Source organism: Lissotriton vulgaris, chromosome 2_1 (genome assembly GCF_964263255.1).
Source record: "Lissotriton vulgaris chromosome 2_1, aLisVul1.2, whole genome shotgun sequence".
In the NCBI taxonomy this organism is placed as follows: domain Eukaryota; kingdom Metazoa; phylum Chordata; class Amphibia; order Caudata; family Salamandridae; genus Lissotriton; species Lissotriton vulgaris.
The window spans coordinates 210,430,023-210,447,958 of record NC_141687.1 but is presented as its reverse complement, the minus strand read 5'-3'; the positions used below and the strand labels follow the sequence as shown (position 1 = coordinate 210,447,958).

Sequence of the window (17,936 nt, the reverse complement as noted above, 5' to 3'; positions counted from 1 at the left end):
GAAAATCGTTCCCTCGGTAGTTTTCGATATTGCTCCATCGAGCCTGAAGTTACAAGGTGTAACTTTGGTGACAACTCACAGGCACCGCGTCACAGGGAAGCAGCGGCATTCCTTCTGCGGCGGGGCTTGGGGCAGTTCTTTCTGAGGAGAGCAGCACAACGAGGTGTGCTAAGGGCAGCGGTCGCTGCCAGCCAGGGTTAACAGGGCGTGTTTCAAACAAGCCCGCGTCGCCAAGGAGAACAGGGAAGGACGCTCGTTCCAGGGAAACAAACCAACCCCCAGTGTGCGTGCGCGAGGGGCGCACGACCTGCTGCGCTCTGCAGGCTTGGGTCTGCTCGGCGGAAGACCACCCTTCTCGGAGAAACGTGCGAGGGGCGATGCTCCCCGGGCCATGAATGCGCCGAAGACCGGGGGAGGAACGAAAGTTTTCAAAGTGCCGGAGAGCGGCAGGTTCGGGTGCTGGAATGTATCCGGCGCTGGGGGTCGCTGCATGGGAAGACTGCTTGGGAATTATTAGCAGGTGTTTGTTAGTCACTGAGGATGGAATCTGAAGTTTGCAGCGCAGCCAGGCGACGAGACAGCCCCGTGCAGCAAGCGAAGTATCGACCATCATCTGCCGATGAGCGCCCGGACTTTCGGGGGATGTTAGCGTTGAATGAGTAATTCTACGCCCTGTGCTTCTTTTTGGGAAGCTGCTTCTGCTGACGAAATAACTGACTTACCGACATTTTCAATGGCAACCAAGGCATCTCTCGGACGTTTTGTAGCTCTAAATGGAGACTTTGTGCAGCCCATGGGCCACGGTGCGCCCCTTGCTAAAGCCACACTGTAGCCCCAACTCACCCCCTATCCCCCACCAAACTTACATTTGAATGTATTGCCTGTGTGTTCACTCATTTAAGCCAGTAGCGCACTGAGGCTGTTCAACACAAGTCTAGGTGCACTGGGCATTTCAGCAAGTTGTGCTGCTGAGTAAGTACGTAAGAGGCGAGCTAGCTGTCCATTGACTGGCACCATGTCTGGGGCGCAGGGCGCCGGGGTGCGCAGTATTCGGCCCTTTCAGTCCAGCGAGCAGTACCTCTTCGCCATGAAGGAGGACATGGCGGAGTGGCTGAAGGACCTCTACGAGCTGGACATTAGCGTCGACACCTTCCTGGAGGTGCTGGAGACGGGCGCCGTGCTCTGCCAGCATGCCAACAACATCACGCGCGTGGCGGCCGAGTTCAGCGCCGAGTACCCGGCCCTGGCGGGCAAGGTGCACCTGCCGCGAGCCCGCGTGAGGGTCAACCGAGTGGCCCAGCCGGGAACCTTCCAGGCGCGCGACAACGTCTCCAACTTCATCCAGTGGTGCCGGAAGGAGATGGACATTACAGGTGAGGGGGCCACGTGCCCTGCACGTGAGGGCGTGAAGCTTGTTGTATGTAGTCATTTGGGCGCTGGAAGTAGGGGTCCTGCAGCTCTAGAAATAATCATGCCGGAGTTCAGGAGGAGAATGAGCGGATGTAAACTGTTTTTCTCTCGTCAAATTTGCTGCAGGGTTTGATAAAAGTGATCTAGGTGACAATCCTGCTGGGGTACAGAAAACGAAAGGAAAGGCTGGAGCACGCCGTTTTTTGTTAACACATAAAATTTAAACATCTGGAAAGGAACTATACACATATTTCTAATTAAATCAGTGATTAAGAAAACAAAAGTAAAACATTTTTTTGTAATTCTGAAGTGTGATGGAAACCGGGATTTTAGTAGGATCAAAAGAAACCGAGATACTTTACCTGGTGATGCAAACATTATAAATATTCACTGAAGGCTGATTTCCATGCACATTGGTTTTTCTGTGTTATATATTTTTACCGGTAAAACTGCATGCCCATGAAAATGTAGTCACCATTTCAACAGAAAATGTGCTGTCTGCAAATGACAGTGCGCTATCTCATCAGTACTCAGAAAGCACTACGAGCTACAAATTATCTAATGCCAATATTACATTTCTTACCTGCCGCCATCCTTTTGTAAAGCGCTCTGATATCCTTCAGGATCTTGTTCGCGCTATATAAAACTTTATAAATAAATAGTACAGTCTCACCACTCTCCTGGTGAATGGGCATGACACATTTGCTGCACTTGTGTTTTCTGTATGATGCTTGGATCTTACGCAACCCCTATGACTTCAGTGATATAACGTGAATGGCAGCACCCGAACTCTTAAAAAAAAAAAAAATTGTTACAGCACCACTGCTCAGAACAGGTAATCCTAGGGTGACCAACTGGCATGGGAGCACATTCAGAACGGTGAGTGTAGAAATTCAGGACAAAGGGTCAAAAGGCAGGACAAAAATTCAGGACAGAAGGTCAAAATTAAGGAAAAAAATTCAGGGCAATAGCTATGTTTTACACACACCTCAGAGGAGGTCGCGCAATAGTATATAAGTAAATAGAAAACCAAAATACGTTTTTTATGTCCCAGAAGAACAGAGAATGGGAATAACTTCCTACTTACCATTTTTTTGTTTTCTGCACTGAGTTGTAAACAGTTTATGAGACTTGGAAGGATGAATAGCTGAGCGAGCCCTGACATGATTCAGACCTGTGTGCTGTAGTATGGAAGTCGGCAACTGTAATTTGACTCACTGAGTCATCTAGTTTATGGTGCTATTGCACACTTTTGCATACTATTTCATAAAGTAGAAAATGTATACTTAGAGGACCATATTCTCTTTGCCAAACTCCTAGGTGGCTATCCCACAGCATGCAATACAGCTGTTGAAAATAAATTGGACTTCAGCTGGTATTTAGCAGTTCCATCTCTGTACCTTTTTACTTTTCAAGTTTGTTTTATGCTTCTCTCTGTCGCTGGAACTCCTCTTTCACAGCTTGCTCTGTCCTTGTCTCTTGGTCTTTCAATAGAATTTCGAGTTCACAAACTCGGTTTACAAACTGTACCTCGCAAAAATAAAATATCGTTTCATCAGGAAGCTCCAAGAATTGCAGCAATTAAGGCCTCCCAAACAGCCTTGCCTTTCACCCTTTTGCATTTCTTGGGGAAAGCAGACACCCTAGGCTTCTTTCTTTTCAGCCGTCTGCCCCTCCTTCCGGGATGAGCACAGGAGGCTCCCTTGCACTGTAGCATCTAAATTGTGTAAATTAACGTTGGTACTTTAGCGGAGAAGCTGAAGTTACGGACAAATGCTGTCCGTTAAAACAATCATCACGGACAACAGACTTAAGGGCTAATTTATGGACTCTGTGAAAATTACGGACGGTTGGTCACCCTAGGTAAGCCATGGGTGTAGAACAGTGCTTTAAATGAGCCGGTACTCACCGGTACTGAGTACCAGCACTTCTCAGATTTATCACTCTGAGTACCGGCACTACTCTACTGCCGAGGAGAGTACCAGTACTCGTGAAAAGTAAGGCTCATTGGCTGTGCTGGTGAGCCGGAGTGGAACGTGTCTCCGGCAGCCAAAGCGCCTCTTCTGCAGCCCCGATCTGAGCTATTCAACTGGGCTCATTTGAATAATGTCCTGGTGCTCGCATTCACGCTGTGCTTGACAGAGCATGGTCCATTCAGGCCCTGTGCTGTCAATCACAGCCACACTATCCTGCGCATTTGTGCAAAGAAGTGTCAGATGACAGAGGTTTGAGTGGGAGTGGTCAAAAAGAGCATGATACGAGTCACAACTTTCATGGAGAATGAGGCAATAAACGTTGTATTGATAGTGTAAATGTTATGGATGAGTGAACAAGGGTGAATGTATGGAAGAATGGATGGATGAGTGAAAGTATGGATGGCTGGGTTAAAGGGGGTGGATGAGTGGATAAAAGGGCGGATGATGGGTGGATACGTGAAAGATTGGATGGAGGAATGAGAGGGAGGATGGATGAAAGGGTGGATGATAGATGAGTGAATGGATAGGTTTGGATATGAAGGGTGGACAGAAGGAATGGTGAAAATTGAATGATGGATGAAAGACTGAGCAGACGACACAATGTAAAGGTTAAATGGCGGACATCAGCAGGTAAATGGCAGGATGAAAGAATGAATGGATAGATCTATGGAAGAAACAAGAGCTATCTTCTGGGGAGGGTCATGATGATTTGCTTCATTTACATTGGGTCATAAGAGCTTTGGGTCGAAGTGGAGGTATTTTCGGTGAGTGTGTGGATGGATGAGTGAGCAAGGGTGGATGTATAGATGGATGGAAGAGTGAAAGCATGGATTGCTGGGTGAAAGAGGGTGGATGATTGGATAAAAGGGCAGATGAGTGGATAAGTGAAAGATTGGATGGATGAATGAAAGGGATGGAGGATGGATGAGTGAAAGGAGGGATTGAGTGTAAGGGTGGATGGAATGAAAGGGTGGATGGTCTAAAGGAGTGAAAGGGTTGATGAACAGATGAGCGAAAGGATTGATGAATGAGTGAAAGGGTGGATAAAGAGATGGATGAGTGAAAGGATGAAGGGATAGGTTTGGAGATGAATGGATAGGTTTGTATTTGAAGGGTGGACAGATGGAATGGTGAAAAACTGAATGAGGGATGAAAGACAGAATAGACGACAAAATGTAACGGTTAAACGGTGGACATCATCAGGTAAATGGTAGGATGAAAGGATGAATGGATAGATCTATGGAAGAGACAAGAGAGATCTTCTGAGGAGGGTCATGATGATTTGCTTGGTGCCATAAGAGCTTTGGTGCAACGTGGGGTTATTTTCAGTTTCTTCCTACTCATGTGCTGAAAAATATATGGTTTTGTGCCAAACAGCAATTAACATTTCCTTTTTTTTTTGCAATAGATGCACCTTCTTAATGCCTACTGTTAAGATATTATAGCATTTCTCTTTCATTTTGTGTAAAGAGTTAACTTGCTTTGTTTATATAAACACATTTCTCATGTGGTTTGGTGTGTGCTACAACTAATATAGAAGTCATGAAGTATCATCATGTCTTGCCTTTAGCCCCACCCATAGCCCCGCCCCCTCACTACAACTCTAGCTCATTTTAATGAGTACCTGCACTTCTTTTTTCCCATTTAAAGCACTGGTGTAGAAGCAGCGCAAACTTCCATCATTCAGAGAGCAGGTACAGCAGACAGCCGGGCTGTATTCCTCACTCTGAACAGGTAGGCTGAGGGTTGCAGCGGTTCAAGCCTCCGTCACTCTCAGAGCAGGTGCAGCAGACATCCGTGCTGTATTCTTCACTCTGAAATGGCAGGCTGTGTGTTGCAGTAGTACAAGCTTCCATCAGTCTTAGAACAGATACGGCGCAGACATCATAAGTGAAAGCTCCCTCCTTCACAGAAAATATACAACTTAGGTAGAAGCAATCCAATACATACAAACGCATGGAGACATGTTGAGCATACAAAGCAGAAGCAGCGTACAGAACACATACAATACACTTCAGCAGTTGACAGGGCACAGTTCGAAAACAATAGTAGAGTGGATTCATTCGTATAGGTAGTATTGATTGATGTCACTGGAAGTGATGTCACAGTCCTACCATAGTTCTAACTTTAAAGTCATTGGCCCTATTTTACATTTAAAAGATAAGGTGCAATGTGTTCTTATAGTGCATATGTATGTAAACATGTACACAATATATATTAATATCTAAACCACACACGTATGTGGTCTACAAATGTAAAGCAGTGAATATTTTTGGCAGTACACAAACCTATGAATATAGAGTAATGCTTGAATTTTTTTAGACTTTTAATAATTTGTATATTTGAAATAATGAACAAAGATTGTTGTATTGCAGCATTTATGTAGTGCTTACTACCACTGTGTGGGGCGCTAAATCACTTGCCTATACGAGTAGCATACTGCACCATGCAGGCTGTGTGGTTGGAAGGAGGTTATATTTGTTTTGATTCTATGTGGGAAGTATTACCATGTATTGTGTGATGACCACTGAGGTGCAGTTATCGTGTTCTTTTAAACAACTTTTTATTGATTTTTTTAACCACACATAACCCACTTGTACATGACATCTTTTCAATGGGAAGCACATTTAAAGTACATTGCATGTATATCCAGCATCCATAGTTGAAACAACATCAGCATCATTAGTCCATAATGTCTTGTCAAACCGCCTGGTCATATTGCCAATCAAGGCCTGCTCCAACATATAATTTTGACATCATCCCTTGGTGCAATGCTTCCTCAGTTTGGTGCCTCCCGCATATTCCAACCCTGCCCCCCCCACGCCCCCCCCCCCCACCGGTGTGCTCCAACAACAGAATGTATGACTAAATAACTACTTCCTAAACCACGACTTTCTGAACCACGAAAGCTGAACAACGAGCTATGCTAAACCACTACTGTATTTTACAACGACTTCCTAAACCACAAAAAAAACACTTCGTGACTGGCCATTAGATGGCACTATTGTAATAACAATACTTTTTCTAAATATTTTTACATTGCTCATTACCCTTTTTATTTTTAATTTATTCAATTTATATTTTAATTTATAGTTATATTTTCTAAAACCTGACAAACTACAAATGATTGTAAATTTTTTTATATGATATTATTCTTAAAAATTTAAATGTATAGAAAAACGAAACATTTGCAATATAGATTAAGCATATTTTTGATAATAATTTCATATTTTATTACTAAAAATATTTTTTTTTTACAAAATGTTAACTCTGATTTAATTATTATTCATTTTATTCTTTTGTAAAATAATTAAATCAATTCAATGTAAAATTTCAATCACCTACCTGACAACATCTATGGGGAGGAGGAGAGACTCGAGGTGTTTGGTTCCCCCAACGTATTACCATGTTGGCATTATGAAGGCTGGCTGCTTCCCAACCTTCCTCTGAGCCCGTCAGCCTGATATCTTTATTCAAGTGTCTTGTTGGGGGTGGGGGGCGTGCATAGCCTAATTCAAGAAGAATTGAGCGCTATCTCGTCAAAATCTGAGGCATGGAGAATCACGCACCATAGTGTGCCCTGAACTAACAGAGCGTGCCAGCTGGGCACACATCATGTACCCAGGAACCAATTTAACTATTTACTTAATATTTTGAGGTGGCGTCTCACTGTGATCTAGGCCCTGAGAAACCATTGTGACCAATAGGAAATGGCTCATTATTGTGCACATTGGATGGCTCTATCACTCCTCAGTGCTGATTAGATGTAGTCCCAGCAAAGATTATTGGAGGAAACATATCCCGGAACAGTGGTGTTCACTTGTTTTTGTGAGTCTACAGCTGTTTTCTTTAACATTGTGCTCATTAAGTGGCATTTTGGCTCTTCAGTGGTGATTGACAGCCTTCCAGTTTGCCTCGCTTCCGTTTCCAAGTTTATTTAAGGGGTGGGGCGGAGATGAGTGACATGAGCAGTTCGGGTTCGGAGATCCATGTCCGGCTTTAGCAATAGTGGGGGGGTGGGGGGGGGGGGGGGGGGGAGAGAGTGACGTGCAGACAATAGGGGCGGAGAGATGCCAAGCATAGTTTTGCATTGCAGTCCGGGAAAAGTCGTGGTTTAGGACTTTGTGGTTTAGAACTTTGTTCGGGATTTGTCGTGGTTCTTACATCGTTGTTCAGGTAAGTCGTAATTAGTACTTCGTTGTTAAGGATGTTTCCCCCAACAACATCATCAATAATGGTCTAGTTTCTCCTTGTGCCAGGGAATTCAAGTGTCCGGACTTACTCCAGTCAGTCCCTTAGCTATGTGAGTTCTGCCCCTAATTCCCAGAGGACTACTCCTAGTTCCCTGGGAACCCTCCAGTGAGTCTGCATCCGAATCCGCCTCAGGGCGTGTCAGGAGCTCCACTAATGCCTCTCAAGCATGTGCAGCTTTCTTCGTTAAATCAGTATTCCTTCTCCTGGCCTGTTGAAGTCGAACCATGCTCTCACTGGATGCCCATTTTACAAACTCCTCTCTCCATTGCTCTACACTAGGGCCCTGTCTGGATTTCCACTGTCTTGTCAATTCTCGCTTCGCCAGCAACAATCCCAGGTCCAAGAACTTACTTGTGACCTTAGTACTTTTTGTGTGTGGAAACCAGTGCAGTATGCACGCCCCCATATCAGGCTCTACCTGTCTGTCCGTCACCCTGTTCAGGACCTCCATCACCTCCTTCCAATACGTTCCGAGCTGCGGGTAGCTCCATATCAAATGTTGGAAATCCGCTGCCTGAGTGCTGCATCTGGGGCAACACGCCATCTGTACGTGAAAGTATTTGACTATCTTTTCAGGGGTTAGATAGGCCCTATGTACAATGTAGAAATGAATGAGCTGAAACCTGGCATTCCGTGTACCTTTCCATGCCCTTTCTACAATTCTGGCCCATGCTGTCTCAGGAATATCCCTTCCCAGATCCGCCTCCCACTTTTCACGCAGCTGCGTCAGTGGCTACAATCCCTCTTCCACCATTCGCCTGTATAGGCACGTCACTGCCTTTACCGTCCCGCTGCACTTACTACATACTGACACGTCAACGATGTCGGGGGCTCCATCAGCCCAGTCCCCCAATACTTCTGAATCACTGCCACCTGGGCAGCATGCAGCAATGAGCCACCTCTAGGCAGGTCATATCTATCCTGGAGTGTCTGGAAGGGTAATAGAGCCCCCTCTTCGTACAAGTCTCCAATCATCTGCAACCCTAGACCCTCCGACTCCGCCAGCACAGTCCAGTTTCCCCTGTGCGGGAAGGTCGTGCACATGCCCAGTTCTGGCGCATAATGACGCAGAACACCACTCCTGCGCTTATAACTGTTCCAGCTGTTCCTGAAATGAAATGAAATGAATTCGTACTTGTATAGCACACTTATACCCTGAGGTGTCTTGGCGCTGTACACATACCTCTGTGGAACCCTTCCTGGTTTTTCCCTGTGAAATGCCCACTCCTGGGCACCCCCAAGGTGAAGCCAGGCATCCCAGCGTGGTTGGGGCCATTATGGAGATTAAGCAAGCTATTGCCCAGAGTTGCAGAGTGGGACCCATGATTCCTGAGCTTTTTCTCCTCACTCGTCAAAGTGTCAAGTCGCAGCCGCTGCTCCAGCACTACGAACGAGAGAACATGCCTCGGCAGCCACCTATCCTCTAGTCCATCCGGCTCCCTAAATTCTCTAGGCGCTGCCTGCATAAGCCACTGCAATTGGGCCGCCAAGTAATACTCCTCAAGATTCGGCGCTAGGGGGCGCACAGCGGAATGGCTGCCTGAACTGCAGCTCCGCCGGGCGATATCACACGATGTGATTCATTGCCACTAAAGCCCCACCAACCCACCCTGCACGACCACGATCAGGTGCAGGAAGATGCGGAGCACAGTTGGATGTTTGCGGAGGCGGCCGCTCCCCCTGCATCGCGGAGAAAAACCGAGGTCGCTGTAACCCGCACCGGACTGCCTGACAAGATGGCCGGCGGCCGACCGGAGGTATGTCGCGAGCAACGCACGAGCGGTAGCAGGCAGACCGCTTAACCCAACATCAGCGCCCATCCTTGCTCACGGACCGCCAGGGCTAGAGAGCACGTCCACACCGCTGCAGGCCTGTGCACTAGCGGCGGTGTCCGCTTCCACATCGACTGGTTTGCCTGACAAGATGGCGGCACCCCCTCCCGGTACGGCGATTTCGGAGCACTAACGCAGGCGGGCCCCTGCTCGTATAACGAGATGCCCTAACGGCGGACCGGCGGGTAGTAGGACTGGGCACACTACCGCGCGCATAACATCTGGGCACAGCGCATTGGAGGCCTTCTGACGTCCGCTGATTCGGAGGTCAAGACGCAGGCGGCTAGGGAGCGAACAGGCATCGGGGGCAGGGAACCACGCGACAAGGAGGCAGAGGCTCCGGATGGACTAAGAGCGAGGCGCCCTGTCCACACAGGCACGTAAGCGACCATCTACCTCGTCTCTCACCGCTGCGGCACTGGCCAGTGAACATCGCTTCCATAGCCCTGCTGGAGTACTACAACCAGAGAGAGCCACCTTGGGAACGACCTAGCCATCGAGTGCATCTGCTGGCTACCACCAAAACGGCAACACGGCGACGTCGACCAGAGTAACGAGGGCGACTAGACCCCAGTTGAGTAAGGTGCCTTCACTGCCCGCCACCATGGGCAAGCCAGACAAACAGCAGCCAAAACTCTCCTTTGATAATAGGAAGGGGACTAAGCCAGTGGATGACGCAACGGAGGCCGGCGGGTCTTCGGCCTCGCCACCGTCTACCAATATGGAGAAGATCCTGCTGGCGATTCAATCAAATCTACAGGACATCAACGGGAAGTTGGACAATCTAACGTGCAGGATGGATGGCATGGCTGCCCGACAAGAAAAGCACGGCGAACGACTGGATGAAGCCGAAACCAGGATCTCGGCGGTCGAAGATGAGGCGCGCACGTCCACCTCAAAATGCGCGGGAATGGAGCGCATCCTGGAGGTAATAAAAGCAAAGGAGGAGGATTTGGAAGCGCGCTCGAGGCGCAACAACGTGCGAATAGCGGGCCTGCCAGAATCCACCAACACAGGCCGCATGGAACAGTATGTCGAAGGGCTCTGTAGGGATATCTTTGGAGCGGAAGCCTTATCGCAGATCTTTCATTGTGGAACGGGCCCATAGATCGCTAGGCCCCAAACCACCACCAGGTGCTACGCCCCGACCGATAGTAGCGAGGATCCTAAATTACAGGGACAGAGACGTGATCCTCAGGCTTGCAAGGGAGAAGGGCAAAATCATTCACCAGGGCAACACTCTGGAATTCTACCCCGATCACACGGTCGCTGTTCAGCAAGCACGTAGAGAATACACCGCGGTGAAGGCCAAGCTGCGAGAATTAAACGTTGGGTATTCCATGTTGTATCCTGCCCGGCTGCGTGTGGTGTGGAAGGAGCAGACGATAGTGCTAACAACACCTAAGGCGGCCCTCGAACTTGTCAAGAAAATACAGCAAGAGGCGAGGTCGGAAGCCAGACGAGACCAGAACAGAGACTCAGACTGAGGCGCCTGGAACACTCAAACTTCACACAGCGGTAGAGACTTCTGCACGAATTACCGCGAGGTACTGCTGCACTGCCACTTTCGGCTGGCTATGCAAGGTTTGTTGATGAGAAACTACTTGAGGTGAGCTGCTGGCGTTTTATTTTTGACTTGTGCATTGGGCGGTGAAGGGGTGGGGAGCGGCTGAAATAACTGTGACTGTAGCCCTATCCTGCCCTGACCTATCGCAAGCACTCATGTCCGTACTAAGCCACCAGGCCTTCCTCATAGGATTTCAGAGACAACGGCCATGTTGCGACTGCTCCTGCCGCTCATGAGGGCACTGGGTCGGGTCTTTATGTGTACTCTGTGCTCGCAAGCCCTCAGAACTGGAAGGGGGACAACCTAGAGAGTCGCGGAGCAGTGGACGTCGTGCTCCGTCCCACATTACGAGATGTGCACTAATGGAGGTGTCTTGACCGCACAGGCTGCTGAGGTCCAGATTGGGTGTGGCCGGACAATTATTAAGTGCGGGGAAAGAGATACACTGCATTGAATGGGAATGGCCCCCCCCTACGCTTCTGTGCATTGTAGAATGGGGTTATGTTTTCTCTAGGTCTGCTTCACTGCCTGCATCCAGCGCAGGGGTGGTAATGGGAATGTGGGCTTGTGGATTAATGGACACATATTATGCGTTTTAGTTTGATTCAAGTTAATGTCGCCTGCACCTGTATATCGGGTGAAGTGCTGTGCCACTAGCGGTCCTCCATGAGGGTACAACCCTACACAAGTTTTGCTATGAGCACCAAGTTGTTGGTTACACTGTTGAGGGAGTTGTGCTCTGTGAGGGTGAGGCTTCGGCAGGTTGGGGTTGCTGGAGTGGGAGGGACTTGGGGAGAGGGGATGCTTAACTGTTTAATAAGGCCGAAGGTATTGCAAACCAGTACATTCTACATGTTGGCCCTGCTGGGGCTTGTGTGTGCAGGTGATCATGGAGCTGGATGGGGTCGGGATTGGGGCGGACTGCTTGCGTGTTTATGAATGAATGGTACTGTCTCAAATGGGTACGCCAGGCTCTAGAACTGATAGCAGGAACGGACTAAACGTCCTTACGTGGAATATACGGGGGTTCTCACGCCCACAGAAAATCAGGCAAGTGTTTGCCAGTCTCACCAGATGGAATATTGACATTGCATTCCTGCAGGAATCGCACCTGGCACCGCATACTCACGCTACATTGGGGTCGAAATGGGCGGGATCGTCCTACAGAGCCTCATATTCTTCCTATTCCCGGGGGGTGCTCATCTTGGTCAAGAAAGGGGTATACTTCGAAGAGAGTCATGTGACACAAGACCCAGCTGGCAGATACGTGCTAGTGTCCGGCAAGCTTAGGGGGCAACACATAACACTCCTCAACATATATGGCCGGAACATTGATGCACCTGACTTTTATCGGGAAATCTGGGGACACTTGCAGAACCACACTGGCACACACATTTTATGTGGGGGGGACTGGAACGTAACACTGCGGGACGGGCTGGACCGGTCTTCCCAATCAGTGGAACAACACAAGCAGGCGAGGCTTATGATAGACCACATGATGAGCGATCTAGCGTTAGCAGATATCTGGAGACTACAACACACTGACGATCCTGGCGCTACTCACATCACAGCATCACACAATAGTTGGTCCAGACTGGACTACTGGCTAGGGTCCAGGGATGTTGCACTATGGGCACGTACGGTAAAGGTGCTCCCACGCACATTGTCGGACCACAATCCGGTTCTATTACAGCTGGACATTCCGCACTACACGCCCCCCCCCTTTCACTGGCGATTTAATTCCCAGGCCCTCACGGACCCTATATATGTCGACACCCTGACTAAGGCGATCAAGGACTACTTCGCTAATAACTCTCAAACTACGGACGACCCATGTCTACTCTGGGAAGCCTTTAAGGCCACGATAAGGGGCGTCTGCATTAGCACCACCATAGGTGTACTCAAAGACATCAGGAGCCAGATCCGCCGCTGCGAAAGTCAGATGAGGGATCTTGAACTGCAATATGAAAACACACAGGACATACTGTTATTACCCCAACTGCGAGACTTACACACAGAACATGCCGACTTCCTGGCGTCAGAAATCAAATATCTAGATCGCAAACATACAGCCAGGGCTTTTGGAGAAGGGGGCAGGCCAGGGCGTGTACTGGCGCGGAAAATATGTGAAGGGCGGGGGCATTCGGCTATCCTTCGGGTCAAATCAGGGGCGGGTGTAGTTCAAACGCACTCGGCAGACATAGTCAAATGTTTTGCAGACTCTTACAGCACACTATACCAATCTCAACCAACAGCTACAGCGGAAGAAACTTACGAATACCTCCATGATGTGGCGATTGGCTGGCTGTCAGATGCCCATCGGGAATATCTGGCTCGGCCGATCACGGTAGAGGAGGTCACTGAAGTGATCGCATCGCTCCCAAATGGTAAGGCGCCAGGCCCGGATGGATACACGTCCGAATTTTACAAGAAATTTGTGGATATCATTGCCCCATATTTGGTGGACATGTACGGCACCTCCTTTGAGGGTTCGCTGCTCCCCCCCACTCTGCGGGAAGCTATGATCATTGCACTCCTCAAACCGGCCAAAGACCCGGACAACTGCGACTCCTACAGGCCCCTATCCCTAATAAATGTGGACTCAAAAATACTTGCAAAGTTGCTAGCTGTCGGATTGTCCCCCCTGATGACTCGCCTAGTGCTCCCGGACCAAGCGGGATTCGTCCCCACAAGATCCACCTCACATAACACAAGGTCCCTGTTTGCTCTGGCGCACTATCTAAAACCCTCGGTTAAAGCTGTGGCTGTACTACTCGACGCCGCCAATGCGTTTGATTCAATCGAATGGCGTTACATGTTGACCGTCCTTAATAGGATGGGTTTTCCTAAAAGATTTGTTCAGTGGATTTCCTTGCTGTATACCAAACCGTGTGCGAGGGTCCGGATAAATGGGTACGTATCGGCCCCATTTGACATTGGTCGGGGAACAAGACAGGGTTGCCCCCTGTCACCACTGCTCTTCGCACTGGCGTTGGAGCCACTGGCGTGCATAGTGCGTCAAAATTACAGGGAGTCGGCGTTGCAATTTGTGTCCAGACCACTGCACATATCACTCTACGCGGACGACATGTTGCTTTATGTTCGCGATCCAGAAACACATCTAAACCCGCTCCTCAGGGAATACATCTGATTTGGGGGCCACTCGGGGTTGGCGATAAACTGGTCCAAGTCCTCACTAATACCCCTCACCGATTCCACTGATTCCTTTGCACTAGATTATCCACTAGAGTGGCAGCGGGACCCTATACGCTACCTAGGTGTCATGTTCCATAGGGACCCAGACGAAGTCATGCGTGCGAATTATGGAGTGGTAATCACCAAACTGGAAGATAAAGTCCGTCGCTGGATACACCTGCCATTATCCATAGCTGATCGAATAGCGATCGTCAAAATGAACATCTTGCCTAAGTTGTTATATCTCTTTAACAACATTCCCATCACGCCAACACGGGAGGTCTTTAGGCGCATAAAATCACTAGTACTAACCTTGATCTGGGCGGGTAAACAGGCTCGCATTGAACTACAGACCCTAACGCTCCCGGTAGCAAAGGGCGGTTTCGGGGTGCCCGATTTTCTCCTATATTACCTCTGTGCCCAGGCACAGTACGCAGCGTACTGGTACCATGAGGTCCCCTACGTTACACACGTGGCCATTGAGGAGGGAGATGCCCATCCAGTCCCCCTATCGGCGATATTGTCACACACTAGACCCCCGCTCCATTCAAAAGACATCAACACGGTAGACACCACGATCAAGGCATGGAATAAACTAGGACAATTGGCCCACAAGACCCCATTATATGCACCGAACATGCCGCTACAGCACCATCAGGCTTTATCAGTCACTAGCGAGAAAGTGGGGATGTCGCTACTGTCCAGAGCTGGGATCGACAAAATGAGCAACGTATTTCAGGGAGGCACGTTTATAGAACTTGATAATTTGGATTATATACAAAATCAGACTCTTATGTTCCGCTTCACATATTACAGATTGACAAGGGCATTGAAAGGACATTACCCTTCATTCCCGGAGGAGCCGGAAACACTAGCGCCATTACAAATGCTGATCACCACGAGTGATCTGTCTCACCTGGTATCCAAACTTTACACTGCTGCACAATCGGACATAGCAGGCCACACACTTCAAGCCAAGGAAAGATGGGATGCACTACTGGATGCTCCACTGACAGAGGTAGAATGGTACAGTTCATGCGCACTGACACAGATACTGACACCAAACGGGAATCTGAGGATTATCCATTTCAAGTTTATCCACCAAAGCTATTACACACCGGTGAAAATGCGCAGATACGGGCTTCAAGAGGAAGACAAATGTAAGCGCTGCAACAGGGATGGGGCGGACTTTGTACATTTAGCATGGAAGTGTGAGCGTGTAGCGAGTTACTGGGAGGAGGTCACTGCCGCGTTATCGGTCATGTTGGAAGACGAGGTGCACTGCACACCACAGATCTGCCTGCTCGGTATTATACCCCAATTCAGAGCGCTGAAGCGCAAATTCTGTGCTATCGCACTCCTGTTAGCCAAAAGACAGGTGGCACAATGCTGGCACAGCCGTAAGGTACCGACTGCAAAGGCGTGGATGCATAGCATGTCTACTTGTAGGGATAAACTACAAACGTATGAGGAGGACTTGCCTGTTAAATCTAGGCCTAAGGATGTGTGGTGCTTTTTGACGGACTATCTGAATTCCTTACAGGAGAATGGGGAGGATTAGGTGCTGTGCGGGTGACGCTGTGAGGTGAATGACTGCCGTGAGGTTATGGCCCCTGAAGACTACTTGGAGGGAATTATGGAACACTGCTTAGCTCACTGTATATGATGTAAATGAGAGCAATGAGAGGTCTTAAGTTGGGGAAGTTAGAGTTCGGTTGATAAAATTACAAAATGTAAGACTCATGTCGATTGTACAATGCGTGCCCTGACTGGAGAATACCGGATGGTTCTAGCTATCGTCCACATGTGGCACTACATGTTTATCTATGATTGTACTGATCTAACATGGTGAAGTGGCGAGCCGGCCTCAGGGTTGTAGGCTCATGCTGTGTATTCTGCTTTATGTTAATAAAGGTCTTACGCAAAAAAAAAAAAAAGTAATACTCCTCAAAATCAGGGACCGCCCATCCTCCCGCGCCCCTAGGCCTTATTATCGTGGTCAGGGCTAGCCGCCGCCTCCCATTCCCCCACAGAAAGCCCACCACCATGGACCGCAGTCTCCTAAACATTGAGCTCGAAATACTGACCGGCAGCGTCCTAAAGTAATATAGTAATCGAGGAAGTGCCACCATCATCAGCAGCGCCACCCTACCTGCTACTGACAGCGGGAGAGTGCTCCAGAACGCCATAGTCCCTTTAATCCCTCGCACCGCTCTGCTCACATTTCCTTCCAGGTGGTCCGCCTGTTCATGATAAATGTTAGTCCCCAAATATTGTAAGCAACAAGGCTCCTACTGCAATCTCTCCAGTTCTGCTGGAACTACCATTGCCCTACTCACCGGGAAAACGCAAGTCTTCTCCCAGTTCACCCGGAGCCCTGACCCTTCCCCAAATGCTCGCAGCAGCTCCGTCGCCCCAGTATCCACCTCAGCAGGGTCCACCAGAAACATCAGCATATCATCTGCATAGAGCGAGATATAGTGTACCTTCCCAAGAACCCCTATTCCAGAATAGTGCCTCCCTGATCTAGCCAGGATCACCAGTGGTTCAACTGCCAAGGCAAACCGTAGTGGAGAAAGCGGGCAACCCTGCCGCGTTCCGCGTCCCACCGAACAGTGCCCTGACACCGTCCCCTCCCGTCCGCACTCGGGCCGTCGCCGAGTCGTACAACAGTTGGGTCCAACGTACAAACACTTCGCCCAACCCCACTTTGCTCATTACTTGAAAAAAGATATGACCGTTCCAGGCTATCAAATGCCTTCTCTATATCCACTGATAAGATCAAGGCTTTCATTGCCGTTTCCCGGCAATCCTCCAGGATTCGCAATAAGCGCCTAATAAGGATAGCTGAATTGCATTTAGGAATAAAGCCTGATTGATCTCGGTGCTCTAATTGCGGCATGTATGGGAAGAGGAGCGTCGCCAGGATCCTACTCAGGATTTTGTAATCGGTTGTCTGCATTGAGAGTGGGCGGTAGGCTTTCACATCTATCGCCGCCCTACCCGGCTTCAGGAGGGGGATAATGATAGCCTCCCTAGTGGCCTCAGGTACCCTCCCCGCTGTATACGCCTCATTGTATACCACTTGCAGTCGCGGTGCCTGGAAGTCCACATACTTGAATAAAATTCAATAGGTAGGCCGTCCACCCCAGGGGTCTTATTGCGGGCCATGTGTTTAATCGCGCAACTAATCTCACCCACCGTAATCTCACCTCCCAACGACTCTCCTTGTTCAAGCTCGGCAATACTTTGAATTGAATGAATGCAGATTTGTAAAGCGCATAGCTACCCTGGGGCGTCCCAGCGCTGACGATCAACCTGTAGCTTTCAGACCGGGGAAGGGATAGAAAGGAGTTATGGGAAAAGCCATGTTTTTAGTAGCTTACGAAAGGCTGCTAAGTTGTGTTCTCTTCGGATGGAGAGCGGGAGAGAGTTCCACAGCTTTGGAGCTTTGTATGAAAACAGTCGCCCCCCCAGAGCGGGACTTTCTTATTCTAGGGACGCTGGCCAGGGAAAGGGAGTCTGATCTGAGTTGTCTGTTCGAGCGATGAGGTTTGACGAGAGATCTCAGAATAGGTGGGCCTCTGCCTTGTAGTATTTTGTGTAAGATGCAGAGGGTCTTAAAGGTGATCCTTTCCCTAATCGGGAGCCAGTGTAGGGATCTGAGGGCTGGTTTGGCAGAGCATCTAGATTTGGTCCGGG

General features: G+C 49.0%; 1 protein-coding gene across 2 annotated transcripts in view; it reads left to right on the top strand.

Moving 5' to 3' along the window:
• The first annotated feature begins 257 nt into the window (after window positions 1-257).
• The window catches only part of GAS2L2 (growth arrest specific 2 like 2), a 470,641-nt gene continuing 452,962 nt past the window's right edge, over window positions 258-17,936 (top strand). For both annotated transcript variants that reach the window (XM_086954751.1, XM_086954750.1), the window contains exon 1: window positions 258-1,373. In XM_086954751.1, the coding sequence (XP_086810877.1) occupies window positions 1,016-1,373 (358 nt within the window). In that variant the 5' untranslated portion in view covers window positions 258-1,015. The remainder of the gene's footprint in view (window positions 1,374-17,936) is intronic.